The sequence below is a fragment of the Loxodonta africana genome, chromosome 1 (genome assembly GCF_030014295.1).
Source record: "Loxodonta africana isolate mLoxAfr1 chromosome 1, mLoxAfr1.hap2, whole genome shotgun sequence".
NCBI lineage: Eukaryota > Metazoa > Chordata > Mammalia > Proboscidea > Elephantidae > Loxodonta > Loxodonta africana.
This window is the reverse complement of record NC_087342.1, coordinates 28,857,397-28,881,540: the sequence shown is the minus strand read 5'-3', so window position 1 is coordinate 28,881,540 and position 24,144 is coordinate 28,857,397. Positions and strand designations below refer to the sequence as shown.

The following is a 24,144-nucleotide window of genomic DNA, read 5'->3' as shown; positions in this document are numbered from 1 at the left end:
ACACGAGCTAGTTAATGGAGTACTCGCTTAACTGGTGCCAAGAAAACTGGCTCAGACGGGTTCTGGGGAGCCACACCTGGCTGACGGACTGCACCTGACCGAGCTTTTCAAGGGCCAGCACCACTCTGAAACTCCCCAGTACTCACGTAAATCTGGATTTGAAGCCTGACCTGACTGCTCACAGACTGTGGACCTCCAGTCAGCTTCACCTTTTCTCACTTCTGTCCCTTTCTCTGGAAAGGTGATTATGACACCTGCCACTTGGTACTGCTTTGAAGGCTGGGGCTAAGCACCTGGTGCCATTGCTAGTTACATAAAAAGAGCTGAAAGCTTTAATTAGAATAATAACCCTGGGAGGTAGGCCATCCTCCCTGTCCCCATTTTACGGGTGAGAAGGCTGAGGTTCAGACTCAGAAAATCCTAACTGTAGAATAGAGCTTATCCCCAGGTCTTGTAGGTCCGGGCCAGGGCCCACTCACTATGCTGCCCTGGCCAAGTGACTGCAAGTGACCAACAGCTCTGACATTGCCTTCTCCCATGCCTGAGTCACTGGGCCCTTAAAAAGCAGGGCCTGGGGGATCTGACTCAAACAGCTCCCTAGTAGCCCTCTGGTCCAGTTTCCTCAGTAGTAGTTAAATGAGTACTTTATTAACAAGCTTTGTGTGTGCTGTAGAGATAGGGAGGATTCCTTTTGTCAACTGGGATGTAAACCTCATTTCAGAGAAGGGACCCCGTCTCCTTCTTAATCAGCCACTGTTGTTGTTGGTTGCTATCGAGTTGATTCCAACTCATGGCAACCCCATAAGTCAACTGCCAACCTTTCAGCTAGTAGTTGAGTGCTTAGGTGGTGCAAATGGTTAAGTCCTTGACTGCCAGCTGAAAGGTTGGCCGTTTAAACCCACCCAGAGGTGCCTCAGAAGACAGGCCTGGCATCTGCTTCCAAAAGGTCACAGCCTTGAAAACCCTACGGAATCACCTTGAGGGCAATGGGCAATCAGCCACTAGCCTCAGACAAATGAGCTCTTTTCCTTGTGAGAAGCTTTTAATGGAGACCCGCCCTGCATAATCTCATTTTAGCTTTAAGTTTCGCTATCCAACTTTTTACCAAAGTGACCGAAAGCAAACAAAAACAAAAAGAAATTAACCCAGCTGTCTGCTCCCTATGAGTCCTTTAGGGTTTTCCTTTTCCTCAAGTCATTGAACCTCTCAGCCTCAGTTTTCTCACCGGTAAAGTGGGGACAATAATATTTGCCCTTCGTCTCCTCTGGATCAAAGTAAAATGAGATGACGTGTGATAGAACCTTTTGTAAACTTGAAGGCGGTTTCCTCTCTGACCCTCTATTCTAGCCATCCAGCCTGAATCCATTCCTTCCTAAAACGAGAAGTATATTCTGTCTTCTGTTCTTTGCAAATCATTTGTCAACAGAGGCTCCCAGCTGCCTGAGCTGAAGTTGTGCACATGGCTAATATGCTTGGCTACTGATCAAAAGGTTGGAGGGTGGAGCCCACCGAGAGGTGCCTTGGAAGAAAGTCCTGGTGATCTCCTTCTGAAAAATCAGCCATTGAAAACCCCAGAGAGCACAGTTCTTCTCTGACACACATTGGATCGCCTGGAGTTGGAGTTGACTCGGCAGCGATCAGAACTGGCACCTTCATTAAAGGAGGAAGAAACGTTGTATCCATGCTGAAGAATGTACTACGTTTCTAGTGCTTGCTCCGTGGCCGTTGTCCAGTTGGTTCTGACTTATAGCGACCCTACAGGACAGAGCAGAACTGCCCCATAGGGTTTCCAAAGAGCGGCTGGTGGACTCGAACTGCCGACGTTCTTAGTTAGCATCCGTAGCTCGCTGTAGCTCTCAACCACTGTGCCACTAGGTGAATCTTTATTTATTGAGTTCCAAGCCAAACTTGCTACAGAAGACCTGTAATCTTCTCTCTTACCAGTTAAAAAAAAAAATTTTTTTTTTTTTTTACCAGCAATGAAATCTTGGTCAAGTTACTTAACATACCTTTGCCTCAGTTTTCTTATTTAAAAAATGTGATGGTAATACATGCCTCCCTGGGTCATTCTATCAAATGGAGACATGCTACGGTAGGCAGTCAAAAAATATGACTTTTTTCTTCTACCCCTTTTCACTTTTCTCAGTTTTCTGTTTATTCTTCTAAACCTGTGTGCCTCACCTTAACTAACCTAACCTAACCCATTGACGTCAAGTTGATTCCGACTCATAGCAACCCTATAGGACAGAGTAGAACTGCCCCACGGGGTTTCCAAGGAGCAGCTGGTGGATTTGAACTGTTGACCTTTTGGTTAGCAGCCAAACTCTTAACCACTGTACCACCAGGGGTCACCTTGCTTATCCATAAATGGGGGCCTGGTCTGCTTAGCTCACAGAGTGGTTGTGTGACTATGGAATAAAGGCTGTGGTAGGGCTTTGAAAACGGTAAAGTGTAGTATAAATAACTACAGGGTTCTTCTTAGGGTCCCTGACCTCAAGCTGTGGAGTCGGTTGCTGGTTCTCACAGGCCTGGGCTGTTGTCTGCTGTAGCCACATTATTAAAAAGTTACATAACCTAGCTTCTCTTACCTGCCCCCCTGATTTCTCACATATACCTGTGCTGCTCTGTAGCCCACCTTCTACCTGTCATGCACATACCTCACTTCTTCTTCTCTCAGTCCCCCTTCCCTATCCCCATGACGACACACTGGGCCATCCATACACTGTTCTCTGGATACAAAAATGGTGCCTGCCCTGATCCTGTGGGTTGTTAGAAGCCGCCTGTCACATGACCCTCCCCACCTCACCCTCATGAGTAAGTACTCAAAAGACTCATTATGGGGAGATAAGGAAAACAGGAAGTGCTCCCGAAAGCTCCCCCCCAACCATCCCCAGAGCCAACAACCCCAAATCCTGCAGAGGCCCCTGGAGTCCTTACCAACGAGCCACCAGCCCCCTCTGCGGCTGAGGAAGAGATGTCCATCTTGGTCCCAGAGGGGACTGTTGGGCACAGTCGGGCTCGGAGCCCAGAGGGCAGGCTGCAGAGGCCAGGGAGCTGGGCTGCTGTATTCTGGGCACCATTTCAAGGCCAGCTGCAGGGAGAACAAGCAGTCGCTGTGTGCCTGCAGCTGGCCGTGGTTAGGCCAGGGCTGTCCCTCACTCAGGGTGTATTTAAAGAGACCCCAGCAGGCGACTGTGCCAGCAGAAAAAATGCACACATATCTGCATTGGCCACACGCAGGGTCCCCCTCTCCAAGGCCTCCCCTTCCCCTTGCAGCTCCCAGGCAGCGTTTACATGTGAATAGAGGAGGGTGTCTCCTCTCACAGGTACAGGTGGTCACCACCCATGGACACATGCCTCAGGTTCCTGGGTCTCTCTGCCCTCTGCCCAAGCTGGCCAAAAGTTCAGAGGATTAGCTGGGATCCACGCCTCCCACCCTGGTGTCTCCGTAACCCAGCAACCGATGGGGAGAGGCAGTAGATGAGTCAAACAGAACCACACAGAACCTCTGGCTTTGTGTTTTGTTTGTAAAACTCCAAGCAAGCGGGCTGTGGCTGTTTTCCGGCAGGGAGTGGCGGGGCTTTCCCACACTGCTTCAGGCCAAAAGCTCCTCCTCAAGGGGATACCCGGCCCCACGTGACTCTGAGAGGCGGTTCCGAGACAAAGCTGGTGGGCCAGGAGGGGCCCATCCTGGCTAAGCACGCTGGCTGCCTCTTTACTTGTTTTGTTCAAGTGAAAACCAGGTGACAGGACTGAAACCCATAGGAAGCTACGAACTATGGGCAAGTGAACCGAACTGAAGAGCCTGAGGTCCTGCAGAGCGGAGGCAGGGCTGGTCTGCATATTAGTTTGGGCTTTCAGGTGGCCAGGCACCAAGAGAAATTCTTATAGCTATGAGAGGACTCGATGAAAGCAAACAGCAGAAGCCAGCTGAGGGGGTGGGAAGTGGGCAGTTTATCAATCAGGGAAGGGAAGCCCACAGGCAAACTCTCTCAGGCAGGCTGCTACAAGTGCCGGAAGACTTAGTCAAACAAGAGTGCCCTACAGGACTGGTGACCTGATTTCTGGGTGCACAATGAAAATGCTGGGCCTCTTGTTCAAAAGTTAACAACAATTTCAAGATGGTGACAGCAGATCACAAAACCAAGCATGGACCGTTCTGGGCATGGGGCCCCTGCGACTGCACAGGCCACACACCAATGAAGCCAGCCCTGGGTACTTATGAGTCATCTCTTGGAAGCAGCTGTGAAAACAGAAGGGATGATCTGGGGATGTCTGGACACCTCTGGCCCTAACTCACATGCCCCCACCCCTGCTGCCCTGTGGCCACCAGTCCCCAGACTTTTACCAGGCTTGGGACATTGATTATACCCCAACAGCAGCTCCTTTCCCTAACACTGGTGGCAGCTAAGTTGTCCCCTCTCTGAGAATGGGAAATAGCAAGGAGCCCTAGTGGCATAGTGGTTAAGAGTTGAGCTGCTAACCAAAAGGTTGGCAGTTCAAATCCACCAGCTGGTCCTTGGAAACCCTATGGAGCAGTTCTACTCTGTCCTATAGAGTCCCTGTGAGTCGGAATCCACTCAGAGGCAATGGGGTTTTTTTTGGCAGTGCGAGAAGGGGTGAGGAAAGGAATGGACCGTGGAGCTGGCCTCTGGGTTCTGGAATCCTGAGACTCTCTGGGCAGGCCAAGAAAGGCAGGTCCAGCAATTGGAGACTTCTGAGGGCAGTGTAGAGGTGCTTGGGAACAGGATGGAGTTACAATGAATGGGCTCTGCTCTTGGTCACTCTTAAAGACTGAAAGCATATGTGATAGTCCAGGAGCAGAGCCAAAGTCCAGGAGGTACTCTCCCCACTTGGTAACTTACCTCCAGCTCTATGTGGTCATGGAGTTTCTTGCAGGTGGCAGCAAAAGTCTCCGAGGTGCCGAACTCAAAGTACCACAGCTTGTTCTTCATCCTGGACCATGAAGCAGAGAGATGGCTCAATATCTGAACAGGCAGTTCCCGGATTATGAACAACTGCCTTATGGACAACTTGTACTTACCCGTTAACGTTACGTAAATTAGACCTCACTTTGAAACCACTGAACCAACCCCTACTCGCAACAAATTCTTCATCACAATCACCTTCACTTGCTGCATGTGCAGCTTTGAATTCAGTGAAAAGTCTTCGAGCCTTTCTTGTACTCACCAAAGCAAAAACTCACTGCCATCTAGTTGATTTTGACTCATAGCAAACCTACTGGACAGATTAGAACTACCCCATAGGGTTTCCAAGGCTGTAAATCTTTACAGAAGCAGACTGCCACATTTTCTCCTGAGGAGCAGCTGGTGGGTTTGAACTGCCAACCTCTTGGTTAGCAGCCAAATGCTTTAACCACTGTGCCACCAGGGTTCTTGCACTAAAGTAAGGCTAAATAAGAGCTGTATGTACCTGTCATGGATTGAACTGTGTTTCCCCCAAATATTTATTAACTTGGCTAGGCCACGATTCCCAGTATTGTGTGATTGTCCACCATTTTGTTATCTGATGTCATTTTCCTATGTGTTGTAAATCCTATCTGGATGATGTTAATGAGGTGAAATTAGTGGCAGTTATGTTAATGAGGCAGGACTCAATCTACAAGATTAGGTTGTATCCTTAGCCAATTTCTTTTAAGATATATAAAGAGAGAAGCAAGCAGAGAGACAGAGAGACCTCATACTACCGGAGGCATAGCATATTCTTTGAACCTGGGGTTCCTGTGCTGAGAAGCTCCTTGACCAGGGGAAGAATGATGACGAGTTTCCCCCAGAGCCGAGAGATAAAGAAAGCCTTCCCCTGGAGGTCATACCCTGAATTCAATTTTCTAGACTCCTAGACTGTGAGAGAATAAATTTCTCTTTGTTAATGCCATCCACTTATTGTATTTTTGTTACAGCAGCACTAGATAACTAAGACAGTACCTGTTCTGACTTACCTACAAATTTGACTTAAGGACACAGGAACTGATCTCATTTGTAAACCGAGGACTGCCTGTACTTGAAATGATCATGTGGAATGGGTAAGCTGTTTGGACTAAGAAGTCCAAGACCTCATCATTCCCCAATTTTTACATTTTCAGCATTTGTTAATCAACATGTCAACACTCTCCCTTTTCTACTTTGGGTTCCCTATTACCAGCTTTCCTGTCCTCTCCTGCCTTCTAGTCCTTGCCCCTGGGCTGGTGTGCCTCTTTAGTCTTGTTTTGTTTTATGGGCCTGTCTAATCTTTGGCTGAAGGGTGAACCTCAGGATGGACTCTATTACTGAGCTAAAAGGGTGTCCGGGTGCCATCTCTTGGGGTTTTTCCAGTCTCTGTCCGGCCAGTAAGTCTGGTCTTTTTTTGTGAGTTAAAATTTTGTTCTATATTTTTCTCCAGCTCTGCCTGGGACCCTGTAGTGTGATCCCTATTAGAACAGTCAGTGGTGGTAGCCAGGCACCATCTCATTGTACTAGACTCAGTATAGTGGAGGCGGTGGTAGCTGTGGTCCATTAGTCCTTTGGATAAATCTTTCCCTTGTGTCTTTAGTTTTCTTCATTCTCCCTTGCTCCCAAAGGGATGAGACCAGTGGAGTATCTTAGAGGGCCACTCACAGGCTTTTAAGACCCCAGATGCTACTCACCAAAGTAGAATGTAGAACATTTTCTTTATAAACTATGTTATGCCAATTGAGCTAGATTTTCCCTGAGATCATGGAGGGATGGAAATTTTAATCAACTGTTCTTGCTAAGAACTTAGAGAAAAGCCCATTCTTTTCACTGACGACTGCTCTCTGAATGTCCTGATCAGAGCAGGAGAAAGAATCTGAATCAAGGGAAGAGCCCACGAAAAATTAACCAAGGTGCACATGGCAGCATGGTCTGGCCATTGCCCTTTCTACTATTGAAGATAACAGAGGGCCTTCAGGCCAAGCCCTGTCTTGGGTATATGGTTAGCACACAAAGGAAAGATTACTCAGCCTTTTGACACTTAAGACTTCCAGGGGCAGAGGAGGGATAGATCCACACTAAAGCAGCCAAAATATGTGCTGCTTTTGTCTATGATCTGATTTGGGGGTGGGGTGGGGTGGGCACAGCATGGAGAGAATTAGACACAGATTTGCAGACAAGTTGGAAAGGAGAAAAAGAGTGAGTTGTTTGGTGGCAGTGTTTTTTTCCCCCCCTCTCCCAATTGCATTTGCTTAGGCCATGACAATCCTTAATCTAGGGGTTGTTGTTGTTGTTAGGTACGGTCGAGTTGGATCCGACTCATAGCAACCCCACGTACAACAGAATGAAACACTGCCCCATCCTGCGCCATCCTCACAATCATTGCTATGCTTGAACCCATTGTTGAAGCCACTGTGTCAATCCATCTCATTGAGGGTCCTTCTCTTTTTCGCTGACGTTCTACTTTATCAAGCATTATGTCAGCCATGTCATATTTGCTTCAAAGTTAGAGCTCACTGTTTTGAACTGTAAAAATTTTTCAACATTTTCCTACGGTGAAAAAAAAATTAATCAATGGGGTTCCCATGTAGCTGGGCTTTGTAAGGTCAGATGGTGTGTCCCAACACTTGGTCATTTTGATCAGATAGTCCCACCAGGAAGTGTCTCTGAAGGTATGCTCTTCCTTCCAACCCAATTGTCACCCTATTATCAGAGGGTGGCTGAGAGAAGAGACACCTGTCCAGTTTACAAGCTGACAGATTTTGCTGAGAAAGTATTAAGTGGATCACATTCCTCATGGCACTCAGGAGAGAGGAAGCCACCTTGCAAGTTGCTGGCCCTTCCTCCTCAGATACGTGAGCCTGGAGGAGAGGGGGACTCCTCAGAGGGAAGAGGGCTCTTGTTTTTTTCCCTGATTTTCGTTTTAGTCCATGAGCAGATGACTCTTTGGAATGAGAAACAAGGCTTTTTAGTATTTCTCAAAGAGTTTACCTAGAACCTGATGATGAGACTGCACTCTTCCACTGTATGAACATTTCTAAGACTTAGTTGGTTAGGAGGAATCCTTGGATACTGCAAATGGTTAATGCATTCTGGAGGTTAGAGTGCACCCAGAGGTGCCTTGGAAGACAGATCTGGTGATCTACTTCCAGAAAATCAACCACTGAAAACCATACAGGACACAATCCTACTCTGACACACATGGGGTCATCATGAGTCAGTGTCGACTCAACGGCAACTGATGGAATTAGCTAGGAAGTGGGCTTTCTGAGTCTTGGTATGCGTGAAAATAAATGACAGATGAAGAAGGCAAGAATAAGAAAAGTCTAAGGAATTATGCTCCCTGAAGGAAATTAGCAGAACTGGGCATGCTTTAACAAGACCAGAGCTTCTCAGTCAGTATATATGCCTGAGATATCAATTCCCTTAGCCTTCAGGGTGGGCAGGTGAGGTCTGGGGCAGCCTGAACGCCCAGTGCCACTGCAAGCCTTCTCATCTGTTATCCTCAAGTGTTAAACAAATGTTTCTATGTTCCACACGTGCCATGATGTCGAAAACTGATGGGAGGCGTTGTTCTAGATTAGTGGTTCTCCGTATGCACAGCCATGTGCACACAAATCATCTGGGGATTTTGTTAAAAATGAAGACTCTGCATTTTCTAACAAGTTGCTGATGCTTCTGGTCCTGGGACCACACTTCGAATCATGAGGGTCTGGAGGCTACGTCAGTAGTTCTTGAACATTGCTGTCGCTGCTACATGCCATTGAGTTGATTCCAACTCATAGTGACCCTATGGGACAGAGTAGAATGGCCCCATAGGATTTCCAAGGAGCACCCGGTAGATTCGAACCTTTTGGTTAGCAGCCTAAGCTCTTAACTACTGCACCACCAGGGCTCCTCTCAAACATTAGTATTCTTAAGAATTACCTGGGGAATGTGATTAAAATGCTGCTTCCTGGGCTCCAATCTCTAGAGATTCTGTATGATAGTTGTGTGATGGGGCCCAGGAATCTGCATTTTTATGAGTGCCCAGATAGTCATTATGCAGGTAGTCAGTGGCTAGGACTTGGAGAAACATTGCTATAGACTCTGATGAAATGACAACAATGGAAGAGGACAGAGCCAGTTAAACCTGAAGGAAAGGGTTCCCCAAGGAGGAGGGAATGAGGGTCAGTGACTTTCAATAGTCAATGATGGCAAAAGACCAAGAAATGGGAAAAACAGATTGTCATAAATGTCAAGGTTGAGCATTCCTCCCGGCATTCATTCCGGAAGCAAGAGCATCACTGTAGCTAGGAGACCTGCATTATGATTCCATTCCAAATATCACTGTTGGTCTGAATCATGACATTTGAAAGTTATTGCCAGGAGATTTAGAGTTTTAATAAAAACTTCCGGAAGCCACAAGCTATTTTTGCCCAGAAATGGCTCTTCTGATGATCTAATAAGGTTAAGAGGTCATGGTTAGGTCAATACTGCAGAATGACTGAGAGGGCTGAGCCAGCTTCTCATCCATTGCTGGCTGAGTGTCCACTGTTGATTGTGTAACCATTGGCAAGTTATTCAACCTTTTGAAGCCTCAGTTTCCTCATCTGTAAAATGGGGGTAATAAAAAAATCTATTTCAAAGTGTAGTTGAGAAGTTTAAATGAGATGATTGTAAAGCACTTCACACAATGCTTAGTGCATAGTAAGCTCACCAAGAATGTTAGCTATTTATTACCTATAATTATTTCAGTATTTTATATTGGCATAATTGGATAATATAGTAAGGCAAAAGATTGTGTTGTATAGCTATAAAAGCCCGTTGCCATCGAGTCGATTCCAACTCATAGCGACCCTATAGGACATAGCAGAACTGCCCCATAGGGTTTCTAAGGACTGCCTGGTGGATTCAAACTGCCAACTTTTTGGTTAGCAGCCATAGATAGCGCTTAACCACTGTACCACGAGGGTTTCCTGTATAGCTATAGACATTATATCTTCAGATTTTTCTGGAATAGAAAAATGTGTGGTCATATTTGTCAAATGATGTGTCTTGAATTTTGGTTAAAAAACATTTTGCCTGTATGCCTAATCTAGGAGAATTTTTCCAGAGTCATAAGCTACACTCTAATCCTTGGTTAATTATCTTGACCAGTCAGACTCCTGGTCAAAGATGTGATGTTGATTGTGAATGTGCTTCTGAGAAAGCACATGTTTGGTGCAAGACAAAAGTACTTATCAATTCAGCAAACATTCATTGAGCAGCACTATATGCCAGGGACTGGATGGGGTTTTAATAGGTACAATAAAGAACACAACCCAGCACTCCGAGCCAGGCATCCTGGAAAGGACAGACAAGGAAAGAGGTCACAGTATGGTTGTTTAAGCACTAGAAGCACACAGGAGGAGTGGAGCCAGGGGTGCTCAGAGAAAGTGTCCTAGAGGGGCGATGCCAGGGGTGAGTTCTGAAGGATGTGGAAGGGAAACAGAGAAGAGCATTCCAGGCAGAGGAAGAAGTAGGGGAATGGGACAGGGCAACAGAGAGCATAGCACTGCTGGAGAGGACACGGGACTCCAGGTGGGGCTGGCTAGCGGTGCTGTTGTGATGGTGGAAGCAGCAGTGACCTGATCAGATTTGTGGTTTTGAAGATCACTCTGTTCCAAGTGTGGAGAGTGGAATGGAAGGGGTAGGTATACATCCGAGGCTTGCAGCCTAGTTTGGGGGTAGTATAGAAATCCAGGAGAAAATTGGGAAGGGCCTGAACAAAGGTAATGACAGTGGAGTTTGGGAAAAGAGAAAAGATTCACAAACTAAAATTCAGGAGGTGGAATCAATGGGGCTGGTTTGTTGTGGGAAGTGAGTGAGAAAAAGAAATCAAGGTGACTCCCAGGTGTTTGTCTTAGACAGCCTGACAGACGGCAGGTGCCATTCCCTGACAGAGAGTCACAGGAGGTCAATTCTCCAGTGGCAGTCTTCTTTGTGACTGAAGGACATCACTTTTGTTTCTTCGTCCATCCGTCCGTCCGTCTGTCCGTCCGTCCGTCCATCCATCCATCCATCCACTGAACATCTATTAAGCCCTACTGTTGGCTAGGCAAAGAATCTGGGTGGCACATGCGATTTGCCATCAGCTTCTAACTGAAAGATTGGTGGTTGGAACCCGCTCAATGGCTCTACAGAAGAAAAGGCCTGGGCAATCTGCTTCTATAAAGATTATAGCCAAGAAAACCCTATGGAGCAGTTCTACTCTGTGACACATCGAGTCACCATAAGTCTGGGCCAACTTAACAACAACTAACAACAATAAAATGGGCCTGTGTAGGGCCTGGAGATAAGTGACAAAGAAGAGAGGCAGGATCTCTGGCCTCACAGAGCTTACATACTTTTAACAGCTTCACCAAGACTAACATTTGACCCATAGGAAATGATGTGCTCAAAATCTAACAACTTCTACTTCTCTAACTCAGGGACTTTTTGGTTAGACATGAATGCATTCCACTTCCACAGCCTTTTTTGGCTTCGTACTCTGCTAAACATTTTACATACATGATTGCTTCCAATTCTCAGAAGAACCCAATGAGCTCGATAGTATTGCCAGAAATAAAGAAATTAAGACTTTGAGAGGATAAATACCGGGGCTAAAGTCTCAGAGCTAGTGAGCAGGTGGGCGGGGTGGGGGTGGGCAGCTAAGCCCTGACTTTCTGACCCCAGAGCCTGTGTTTTGCCACCATGCTCTCCCGCTTGGGCATGCATTTTGGTAGTCATATGCTGTGTGCTGTGGTGTGGCGTGCTCTTTATTTATTATCCTTACTAGATTGCCGTGGTTTTCCTTTGCCAGAAGTTGTGAAATGGATGCACCTGGGGGATGGGGTGTTGATGGTTGCATCACATCCTAGGAAATACTGCCTGATGAAGAGTGTCCACCTCTTCCCGCTCCCAGTGGCCAGGGCAGTTGTAGGAGTCTCAATCAATGTATCACAGGAATCTCCTGGTCTGGCATCTGCAGAGCCTCAGGTAGTTAGGAAGCCTAGAATTGACCGTTGGCAAAGCCAGGGGCCTCCCAGGACACCCTGCACCTCTTCTCTTAGCTCGCACTGGGATGGGGCAGAGGCCCTGCCTTCGAACCATACCCAACACAGAGCGGGACAGGGAAGGCTTGGTGCCATTCTCAGGAGACAAATACAAATTACCCTTCAGGTACTTTTCCCTTCAGGTTCAAGGTGGGCCATTTTTAGCCACTCGTGATAAGAGAGGGCAGCGTGGCCTCAGGCAGAAAGCCCAGAACGGAATTAAGGCACCCTAGGTTGAAATTGTGGCTTTGCCCCTATGGGCAGTATAGCTTTGATCAAGTTACTTGACTTTTCTGAGCCTTATTACTCACAAGATTGGCTAATAGTTAACTCACAGAGCATTATAAAGATTAAAAGAAATAACACGTGCAAAATCACGAGAACAGCTCTGATCCTCTATACTCATAGACCCTAATCCTCTATGCTCATTACAAGTTTGTTGACTGAATGTTGTTGGTAGCCTGTCAACAATCGAAGCACTCTTTTTCTATAGGTCATTTATCTGGTTACTCAGAAAAGCAGCCATTAGCCTTTATTTGAAGTAATACAAAGGAGAAGGATTATTGGTTGCCTCTGTCCCAGGCAAAAAATTGGTTGAAGGAACAAAGGCAAGCAGTACACGGATAGGTACAGAGAAGGAAGAGACTGCTATTGGGATAAAGGATGATCAGGTAAAGATGGTTCCAGGGGCCTGCATGGTTGAAATCTGGGCCATTAGTGGTGGGCCTGTGCTGGGGGCAGGCGTTGGGCCAAGAGGCAGAAGAGGAGATAAGACAAAACCTTCCTTTGTATGTGTTCCGTTCCGGTATTCTTGCCAAAGAGTCCACTGGTAGGCTGGGTTCCCTGCAGGTTACTGGCTGTCCCTTCTCAGCTGTTACGGGATCAAGAAGAGATTCCAGCTCTCGTCGCATACCAAGACACCAGGGAAGCTGCAGTCTGGATTCCTTCGGCTCTGTCTACACTGTCAGAGCAGATCTATGTAGCATGGAGTGATGACAGGTTATTTGGTGATTTGGAAGTAGACAAAGACTTTCTGTGTCATGTATGTCCCAGATTGAAGTGAACTCTCTTCGTCTTCATCCTCCTTTTCCATCTCTACCGCCACCATCACCAGTGCCAACACTATCACCTCTACCAACATCTTTCCAAAGGTTTTGTTTTGGTAAATAACTGTGGGCACATGGCGCCCACTGTCCCTGCCAACCAGAAAGCCTGAACACCAATGATCCTTCTTCTCTTTTGAAGATGTCTCATCGTTTGCTTTACTCTTAGCTCTTGTTGGAGGACAGATTGATTTCACCTTTGGTTGTACAAGAACATAGCGTCTGGACTCTGAAAGGCCAGGGTTCATGCCTGGCTCTGCCATTTATTGGCTGGACACATTACTTAAGTTCTTTGAAGCTTTATTTCCTTTTCTACAAAGTGGGAATACTAATCTCCACCCAACAAAAGTGTTGTGTTGTGGCAAATTAAAGCAGCAGGTAGGTATTCAGTGCATGGAAAGTGCTCAGATGCTGTTCTTTCTCGTTGCTAGGAGACATAGTCGCTGGAAAAGTCATCCCACGAACGCTGCAGGGGTAGGGGCAGGAGTGGTGTGGGGTCTATCACAGGCAGCCAAGACTTTTTGAAGAAAATAAAACTAACAATGTTTTAATGGCTTCTGGAATGCTTTTTCTGCATCTCTCTTCCTGAGTTTTCTTTGGCCTGTCATTTCTTTCCCTCTCATAATCACCTTTCAGTTGGAGATGACTAATCCTTAACCAGTTGCCCTGACCCTGATTTCCAGGTCCAGAAATTCACTTAGATCCACTATCAGGCTGTCAACTGCCCAGGTGCACCCATTCTGGGCTCCAAGAGACTCACAGCAACCTGGAGGAATGGCAAATAACACTAGTGAAGCCAGGGATGGGGTGTATTTCTGGGTTCCTTTAATTTCTCCTGGTTTACAAGAAAATAACACTGATTGCAAACTAGTTGGTCAAAACTTTTCATTTGACAGACGAGGGAGAAAAGGAGACAATTAAAAATGTTCTTTCATATTTGTCAGCAACTTAGGGCTGAAATCCAGTCATCATCCTGACAGCTATAAATAGCCTGTTTTCAAGGATGTCCACAAGCAAACCAGGCTGGCTGCTGTGGATTTTTGCCTGGAGAGGCAACTCATTTAACTTTCTACCCTCTCTCTACCTCCACCCCCTGGTGGCCCTTTTCTGAGATTCTAGGAAGTTTTAAGGGCAATGGACTTTTGAAGTTATCAAAACATGAAAACATTTTGGGGGGGGGCTTAGAAGTCTACACAGAGCACGCTATAGTTATTTCTATAAATAAATGCTCTTGAAGTGAAGATCTGCCTTTTTGTGGTTTGGACTTTGATAATCAGGCTCCTTGAGCGGCTCATGACTCGAATAATTAGTTGGACCTTCTGTGTCAGCCAGATTAGGGTAGGAGGCCTGATGAAGCAGATGCTACCCCAGGAATAAAAAGAAACAAAGTTCTGCTATAGGCTGAGGCGTGGACGAACCTTGAAAACACTATGATAAGTGAATAAGTCAGACATAAAAGGACAAATATTGTGTGATCCTATTATATGAAACATCAAGAATGGGCAAATGCATACAGACCAAAATAGATTAGTGGTTACTAGGGGTTGGGGGTTGGGGTGACAGATGGATGAGGAGTTATTTAATGGGTACTGAGATTCTGTTCAGTGTGATGAAAACGTTTTGGAAATCAATAGTGCACCAGAAAGTCTTGTGCAATCAACGGTGGCACATTATGGATGTAATTAAGTCACTGAACTGTACACTTCAAAATGATTAAAATGGAAAATTTATGTTATATTTATTTGATCACAATAAAATTAAAAAAAAAAAAACCCTTTACAGAGCAAACCAAAAACCAAAATAAAACCCCCAAATCCCAGATGCTACCCCTAAGATGGTGTTCTGTGTTGTGTTGAGGAGGGGCAGGAGGATACGGTGGAGGCTGCACTGGGCCCGCCGACAGAAGCCCAGCCTTCCAGCCCCAGGCTTCATATACACCAGCCATGTGACACCAGGAAAGCACCAGGATCTCCAGCCCTTGGCTTCCTCATCTGTACAATGAAGGCCTTGGACCATGTGATTCCTAAGACTTCTCCAAGCTCCCTGAACAACCTGAGAGAACACACTCCAGGATGGGCTGGGGGGACCCATGTGCTCTACAACTGCCGCCATATTGGAATGCAGGCCCAAGTGTTGCCAGAACTGCCATTTTTTCAAGAGAAGCCAGAAACATGTAGTTCCGTGTAAAATCTCCCCATTTTTAAGAGTTGCAAAGTGGTTCAACTTTTAAAGAAAACACCGGATAGGCCAAAAAATACATATCCAGGGAAAGTATTTTTCCTGAGGGCTATACCTTTTTTTTTTTTTTTAGAGCCATTTCTGTATGTTTATTATAAATTTTCATATAGTTCATTTCAATTTAAAAACACACAACAAAATTAATCTCTTTTAATACCCCTTTGGGCTTGCTGAGTTATCAGTGGTATTGTTGTGACTGCCATTGAAAATGGAAGGAGCCCTGGTGGTGCAATGGTTAAGCGCTCTGCTGCTAACTGGAGGGTTGGTGGTTTGAACCCACCTAGCAGCTCCAAGGGAGAAAAGACTGGCAATCTGCTCCCCTGAAGATTACAGCCTAGGAAACCCTATGGGACTGTTCTACTCTGTACACATGGGGTTCCCACAAGTGAAAACTGACTCCACGGCAACTGACAGCAACAGTGAAAATAGTAAACTAGTTTCAGGTGAGCAAAATCGAACAGGTGTAACAGACACCACTATTGCTCTACTCTTTGCCACTGAGTCGATTCTGACTCATAGCGACCCTATAGGATAGGGTAGGACGGCCATATAGGGTTTCCAAGAAGCGACTGGTGGATTCCAACTGTCAACCTCTTGGTTAGAAACTGAGCTCTCAGCTACTGTGCCACCAGGGATCCATAATTAAAACCAAACAAACCCGTTGCCGTTGAGTCGATTCTGACTCATAGCAACCCTATAGGATAGAGTAGAGCTCCCTCATAGGGTTTCTAAGGAGTGGCTGGTGGATTCGAACTGCCAACCTTTTGGTTAGCATCCTAGCTCTTAACCACTGCAACACCAGGGCTCCAAGAGACACACAGAAAGGGCAAATGTAACTACAGATAGAGCTGAATTATAATTGAATGACGAATGATGATAAGATTGAGAATGATTTTATCTGTTAACATTTTACATTGTTTGAATCCTAAGTGCCTTGGGAAGTTTCTTAGCAACTGTGTTAACCAAAGTTTAGATCAAGAGCTCAAAAAAAAACAAAAAAAAAATATGCCAAGCCAGATGGACATGGTTCTAAGGCCAGGATGTCGGGTCCTGCAAGGGCCCCCTGGCCATCATGGCACAGGTGGTACAGGGGCCATCTGTGCCCCCACACGACCAGCTGCCCTGGCCCATCAGAGAGCTTGTCACCACATCTAATCCACTCTTCATGCTGTCCTGTTCTCACTGCTCCCTGGAACTGGCACTCAGTGGCCCTCAGGCACGGAGCTGTGGACAGAATAATCTTTTTCAAGAGGGGGCAGTGGCCCCTTTGGTTCAAGGGAAAGCGAACACCCAGCAATCAGGAAGGAGGTTTTATAAAGAGCTGTTCTTGTTCTCTGAATGTGACTCTCGTGCCTGCCCTTCCTGCCAACAGATTTGTCTTGGCTCCGTGTGTTTTCAGCTTCAAGGGGCAAGGTATTCCCTGGCTTTCTTCCATACTTGGGACAAGCCTGGTTTTCATGGCACTCAGAAAAAGCTAGAGTGGTGAACGATGGGAAGACTGGAGTCCAGAGACCAGGAGGAGAGAGAGGGAGGCAGATATGTGAGGAACAAGAGAGAGAGGAGAGCTCACAAAGAGGTGGTGGAAACAAAAACCTAAATGGCCAAGAAAGGAAGCAGAAACTTGACTAGGATGTCTTTTTTTGCGTAAATGCGGAACTTTCTTACTACTTTATGAATTCACTTCATAAGTCATTTTCAAGTGTGTAAAAAGTTACTTGCAAAGTCATAGGTGACAGACTGTCTGCATTTCAGGGGCCTTCAGGGTCCAGTGTTCCCAGCTAGGGGATCACAGGTCCCAGGGTATGGAGGCCTATGAGTTGCTCCAACATTTCTTAATGTGGAATAGTATTTGTGTATTTAATCATAATAAATGCTGCATAAAAAAAAAACTAGGCTGATAGTTATTGTTTTCGATTTTGATGCGCAATGGAATTAAATTAATTACGTTGATTACTTCTTGCTGATCAGAGCACTGATCGGTGAATGGATGTCACTGAATAATAAAAATGGGAAAATGAATTATTACTTAGAACAGCCTTACGGATGACAAAAATCTTATTCAATATGGCACCCATAGGGGGGTGTGAAACTCAATAAAAAGAGCGTTCTATAGTCAAAGGTGGAGGCAGGTGGCGCAATGGTTAAAAGCTTGGCTGCTAACCAAAAGGTCGGCAGTTCAGATCCTTGGAAACCCTATGGGGCAGTTCTGCTCTGTCCTGTAGGGTTGCTATGAGTCAGAATCGACTCAGTGACAACACGTATAATAAAAAGGTGAGGAACTGCCTCTCCACATCAGGGCTGGGTGGTTGCTCTCTTCTCGGCCATGGCAGCCTCCTCATGGTAGAGATTAGAAAACTGAGTTTAGTCCCCAGTGATGCAGCGAGAGGCAGAGAACTGGAATTCGAACGCCAGCTCCTAACTTCCAGTCCTCACCCCTGACCTTTCCATTCTCCCTGGCTCCTGTTGCTATGTCCCAGAGGCACCTGAGAGAAACGGAAAAGTCACTAGCTCCAGGGCCACAGGAGCTAGTGACTGCAAAGCTGCAGGCCATTCTAGTTCATGCTTGAGGGCTGGATTTGCCCACGTCTGCTACCCAGTCCGTGGGCATGGCCACAGATGCCAGCTCCAGGTTGGCTGGCTCTGGTTGCTCGGGACACTGTGGTACTTTCATGCCACTGAGTTTGTTGTCCAGGCCTCTCTAGTGGTCTCTGTCTCCATTTCTGCCCCAAAGTAACCAAGGGTCAAACCACATGCTGCAGGCCCAGAGAAGCCTCTCCACCCCTTCAAGGGCAAATGCAGCTCCTAAGATTCTACTCGCTCTGACCAGTGACGCTTCTCTTCCAGAACAAGTTTGTTTCCATGGACTGGGGACACATTCTCCTTTGATAACCAAAAAACAAACGCGTTGCCGTCGGGTTGATTCCTTTGGTAAGCTGTCCGAAATCATGTCCGGGCACATGACAATAACTCCTTCTAAGGGCAAGACTACAGGCATGAGGCCTGTCAAAGCCTGAAACTGGATGCCTCCTTCACCCACCACCATTGCAGCTCATGGGGATTCATGTGTGCACGTATGGTATACACAGGCCCCAACAAGAAGGCCCATCTGTCACGCGTGATCTGTTATACCACCCCTGCTCACAGACACTGCCTCTCTGAGGCCATGGGGTCTCTGAGATGTCTCGGCAGTCTCCAGAAACTGCCTCAGTGATGTGAATGCCACCACACGGTGCTGGGAGAGACGCTCAGGGGAGACAGCCGGTGAGGCAGCTAAGCTGGGGAGGCCATCTTGTCAGGTTTCCCTCTCCTGAGGGCCTGAGTTACCAGGGTACTTTTCCACTTAGTATTTGTCCTTGCCAGGAGAAAACAGCACCTTTTCCCACCGCTCCCCCCAAAAAAGAAAATTTAAAAACAAAACCCCCAAAATCCTCACAGAGTTTGGCTGCTGCTTAGCAATTGTCTCTCCCTTTGAAGATTTATTTGGGGAAATAAATTCCCCTCAGGCAGATTTGGTGGAGGCTAGAGGGCAGGGAATCAACTTGCTCTCACCAGGGAATCGACTTGCTCTCACCAGGTGTCAGAGAGCGAAGTCAAACGGTGGGACAAAAAGACATCCTGTGCCTGGAGGGGAAGGGGGGAGGCGGAGAGGGCTGTGTGTTTCTGAGCTTTCGTAATGATTAAACCTGTTGCCACTGAGTGAATCCCGACTCATGGTGACCCTATAGACAGAGTAGAATTGCCCCATAGGGTTTCCAAGGCTGAAATCTTTAAGGAAGCAGACTGCTATGTCTTTCTCCTGGGGAGTAGCTGGTGGGTTCAAACTGCTGACTTTCCGGTTAGTAGCTGAGCGCTTAACCACTATACCACCAGGGCTCCTTTCTGTAGTGATTACTCAGTTCCTTTGTAGCTTTTTGGTTCTGGACGATGCTTCACCAGCAGTCACACATTCACTGACCCAGAAGCTGGTATTGGAAGAAGGTGGGGCAGCCAAGGCACAGGTGGGTGAAGGCGGCTGATTAGAACATAAACCCTGGAAGCCTAGAGAAGGAAGCCCCCTTTCCTGGAATTGAGCCTCTTCCTGGGTTTTGACCATCTATGGCTAGAAATCAGGGACTGCCGGGGGGCCGAAGCAGATGCTGGATGCAGGTCCACACTCGCACCTCTGTGTAAATGCAGGTGGCCCAGGACAGCAACAGTGACACTTCCCCCCTCCTCTAGCTCATCCCCCACCATCCCCAGGTGCTGGGAAAAATCTCAGTTCCCACTTATCAAATGTTTACTGTGTGCCACGAACTACACTGGCTGCTTTATACACCAAAAACCATAACCCAAACCCGCTGCTGTAGTGTCGATTCTGACTCATAGCAACCTTATAGGACAGAGCAGAACTGTCCCATAGGGTTTCCAAGGAGAGCCTGGTGGACTTGAACTGCTGACCTTTTGGCTAGGAGCTGAATGCTTAACCACTGCACCACCAGGGCTCCTTTATGCACCAAAGAGCGCCCTCATTTGACCCTTACATCTGCCTGGTCAGTCCTGCAGTTATTTTGTTGACGCATTTAGGACTGTTGTTCCCTGGCAAATGCAAAGCTGAGCAGGAATGAAATCACTGCGTCTGAGAGGGTGCAGCCTGAAGGAGCCTGCTCTCAGCTCTCTCTCCTACAACCGGCCTTTCTGAGAATGAGGCAGTATCCGATTTATGGCAGCGTCTATGACAGGCCAGCTTACATACGTGTGTTGGTTAAGCCAGTCGTTTGTAACTCCAAGCACTTTTCCTCATAGGAAACAATGTTATGTTGACAATGGGTTCCTAGGCAAACCACAAACGCTATTTGACCCATTATGCACTTGGCTGCCAATCAAAAGGTTGGATGTTCGAGTCCGCCCAGAGGCAGTGGCATCACTAGGGTTGGTGGACCTCCATGGGCCTCTTCCCATACCAGACCACACAGAATCCTTAGTAATGTTTTTTGTACTAATGTTACTTGCAAATCGTAATGCCCGTATATCACTCCTTGTTTTGCTTTAATTACTACTTCATGTTCAAAAAAGCTATTGATATAGGTTCACAAATACTAATTACCACAATATTGTAGCTAAAACACCAGAAAATTTGACACAATTGGGGACTAGAAAAACACTGGCAGCAAAGAAAACAACATCACGTGCTTGTAGCTCGTGCAGACAAAACTACATGATTCGAAACATCATCATAACTGCGTGATAATGGCAACTCTGACCAGCGCATTAGAAGGTACAAAAAGTAAATTAGCATGGAGTTTTAGCCTTGTTGGTATATGGATACGTGTAAGCTGGGCTTATGAAAAATGTTTTTGTTGTTATAACTAACTACTGGGATATTTTTTATAAAAAATAAATTTCTGTTGAAACGCTGTACAAAAATTTTGGTGTCACCCCTCTGACAGTGTCACTCAGTGTGGCCTGCACCCCCCTGCACCCACTTATGGGCACCACTGCCCAGAGGCACCTTGGAAGAAACGCCTGTCGATCTACTTCAGAAAAATCAGCCATTGAAAATCCTTTGGAGCACAGTTCTCTGATACATATGGGGTCGCCAAGAGTCAGAATCAACTTGACAGCAACTCGTTTGGTTTTGGTTTGGTACCCAAAAGACAACATCTAGTTTTGGAGACAGCTTGGTAGAGCTGAAAGAGTTCTGGGTAGAAGCCAGATAGGTCTGGGTTAAAACCACAGTTCAGTGACTATGTCCTTGGGCAATTCATGTAGTCTTTGTATCTTAGTTTCTTCATCTCTGAATTGGGATAACCCTGCAGGGATTGCTGGGAACACTAACTGAAAATGTATATACGGGTCACAGGCTATGCACTCAAATAACATGCAATAGAATTCCATAGCCATGTATAAAACTGGCTTTGTGGCCTCATGGATTCTGAGTTTCAACTTGAAATATAAGTGACACCTCTCTTCTGTTAGAGCTGGATTGGAGACCTTTGCTTTCCTCAACTTCCTGGATAAGAAATGTGGAGGCTTCTCCACGCTAAAATCCATGATGGTGATCCCGAAGCCTGGGCTGGAGTTCTCATTAGGCTGAAGTCTCAGGATGGGGCTGAAGAGGTCCGAGAAAAAAGTGAGAAGTAGCAGAAGCAGGAGCCCTGGTGGCACAGTGGTTAAGCATTCAGCTGCTAACTAAAAGGTCTGCAGTTCGAATCCACCAGCTGCTCCTTGGAAACTCTACGGGGCAGTTCTACTCTCTCCTGTAGGGTTGCCGTGAGTTGGAATTGACTCAATGGCAGTGAGTCTGGTTTTTTGTTTTTCATTTTAGCAGAGGTAGAGAGGGTAGCAGAGGGTGCACACTTAAGTATGCATCACATTTATTTCTTTTGCTGTCATAAAACTCCAAGGTGATCTGGTTACTTCCTCCTAAGTTTCCCGAGCTTTCCACACCATCTACCAGTTAGATGCCGTTTGGTCAGAATCGGAGCTGATGAATGGTGCAAATGGTTAATGCGCTCAGCTGCTAACCAAAAGGTTGGAAGTTCAAGCCCATCCAGAGGCACTTTGATAGAAAGACTTCTCCATCTACTTCCAAAAAAATCAGCCACTGGAAATCATATGGAGCACAGCTCTACTCTGACACACGTGGGGTTGCCATGAGTCTGACTCAACTTGAAGTCTGCTGGTACTGGTGGGTCAGAATTAGGTCCGGAGTGAGTAGTTTCCTCTTTGCTTCCCCAACCTTTTAAGTCATGAAACTGTCAGCAGGGCAAGTAAAAAATTCATTAGATGGGACAGAAGCCTGGATAAATACTCCCTTCCCATCCCTGTTCTTTCTCTTGTGCTGTGCCAGTTTTAAAAATCTCAAACAGGAAAGTATCAGCTACAGCCTCACTCTGCCAGCAAAACTCTCTCTATTTCACCTTTCTCAAAGTCACACCCATATGCTCTCAGATTTGCTCCCACTCTGAGGTTGGTGACTTCTCATACTTGTGTATCCACTCCTGACACCATTTCAGTACCTGCGGTGGTACACCTTAACTTGTCAGCCCCACCCAGCATTGTGCTCTGGCTGTGTGTTCTCCCCTACAATCAGTGCCCTCCCGGTCAGGTTCGTCTGCTCATGAACGTGTCTTGTTTAGTCTTCCCCTCTCACTGCGGAGCTGGCAGACCCATCCCAGTCCCAGCTGTAGGAGGCCCCTCCACTCCCCGCTGCCAGTTTCTCTGGAGAGCTGCTTGGCACCCCCTCTCTGCCATGGCTCTTCTTTCTAGCTCACACCTGCTGCCCTTCCGTGGGCTGTGGTTTTAGAGTTTCACTGGAACATTCTAGTTTATCCCCTCTTAATTCTCATTTTAAAGCTCTCCCGTTTAGTCTTCAAGTCTCTGGCCAAAAAATTACTCTTAGTTTATGGGATAAGTTCCCGATTCCTTGCCAGGGACTCTTGTTCCAGCATCAAAATCCATGGTCCAAGTGAGGAGTAAGTCATTTGGACAAGCCAGGTGGCCATGGTTTTCTCCGTTCTCCTCCCTGCTGGCATCTTTAGGTGTCAGAACAAACCCCTGCCCCTCCAGGGTGATGCTTGTTAGCAAGGTTAATAAGATACAATTCTGGGACGACCTCCCTCCTCAGGAAGTCAGGGAGCATGATGTAGTAGGGTACTTATTAGCAGGTTAAAAAGATACCATTAGTCACATAGGCTGGGGTATAAAATAGTTGGGAGAGTCAGTTGTCTGAGTCTCCTCAGCTGTGGTGCAGGTGGGGCACACATAGCATAAGCTTACCGTCCACCTAAGTGGACCTCCCTGGCCAAGGGCAGGCCAGCAGTAGGTAGGGTCCCATTTAAGGCCCTTACCCATGGCACTAAGTAGGGTATGCATGGAAGAGTCAGCATCTCTGACCAGAGAACTTTTGAGCCAGGGAGGCTGCTCATTATGGAATTTCTCTGTTTGTACGTTGTCTGGTTCTTGTAAGTAATAAAAGCTACTTCCTGTGTGCTAACATGTGTTCAGGTCCTGATTGGAGGGACATGATGTTTAGGGAGCCATCCATATTAGTTATTATTGCCCTCTTTCCAATGGCCTCCTGGCCACCTATAAGTCAGGTACAACCTGTGAGCCACACTCAGATTCAGAGTGTTGTCTTACAGTTACTTAGACGCCTTGTCCTCCAGTCCAGAGGACAGTTCTTGGGGTCAGCTACAGAGCAGATCTATACTCCCCATATGTGCTTGTTTCTTCTAAAGTAGGACTCGTGGCTGAAGAAGAGACAACAGCATTGCAGCTGCCCCACATCCTTTAGTTTCCTACCCAAGATGCCAGAGTCGCTGGAGATATTCACCATGATTCTTCCAGTTATGTTATTCGCACCCACGCCCATAGGCAGAAGAGGAAAAGCAGTCTCTACGTTTTATGAGTCCACACTCTCCTTTTTGTCTCCCATGTAGAGGTTTTTGTCAATGTGAATTCAGCAAATTATTGGTCTCATAAGATGCTCGGGGGTGGGAGATTCTGTGGTCAACTAAATCTGGGAAACTATATACTTTCTTCTGCTTTTGCATGGTCTTCATAGGTTAGAATCTGTATTAAAGACTCTACAAAATAGTACAGAGAAAAATCTGTGTAACTGGGAATTTTCCATGTGTGTCTGATGATTGGCCCCTCCTCCCTTCTCCTGTGAACTTCCTATTAGAAGGAAGAGGGATTGCAGTTAACCAATGTTACTTTAATTCATGCTCAAAGATTGCAACCTGGGTAGCTACCTCACAGACTCTCATTCAACACCAGGATGAGTCTGTTGACTGCTCTACTCCCCCATCTCCAGAA

At 46.5% G+C, this 24,144-nt stretch overlaps 1 protein-coding gene across 1 annotated transcript in view; it reads right to left on the bottom strand.

Moving 5' to 3' along the window:
* DGKG (diacylglycerol kinase gamma) overlaps window positions 1–24,144 on the bottom strand; it is a 200,747-nt gene that overhangs the window by 61,872 nt on the left and 114,731 nt on the right. The window contains exon 20 of the mRNA XM_023551564.2: window positions 4,866–4,956. Coding sequence (XP_023407332.1) covers window positions 4,866–4,956 — 91 coding nt within the window. The remainder of the gene's footprint in view (window positions 1–4,865; window positions 4,957–24,144) is intronic.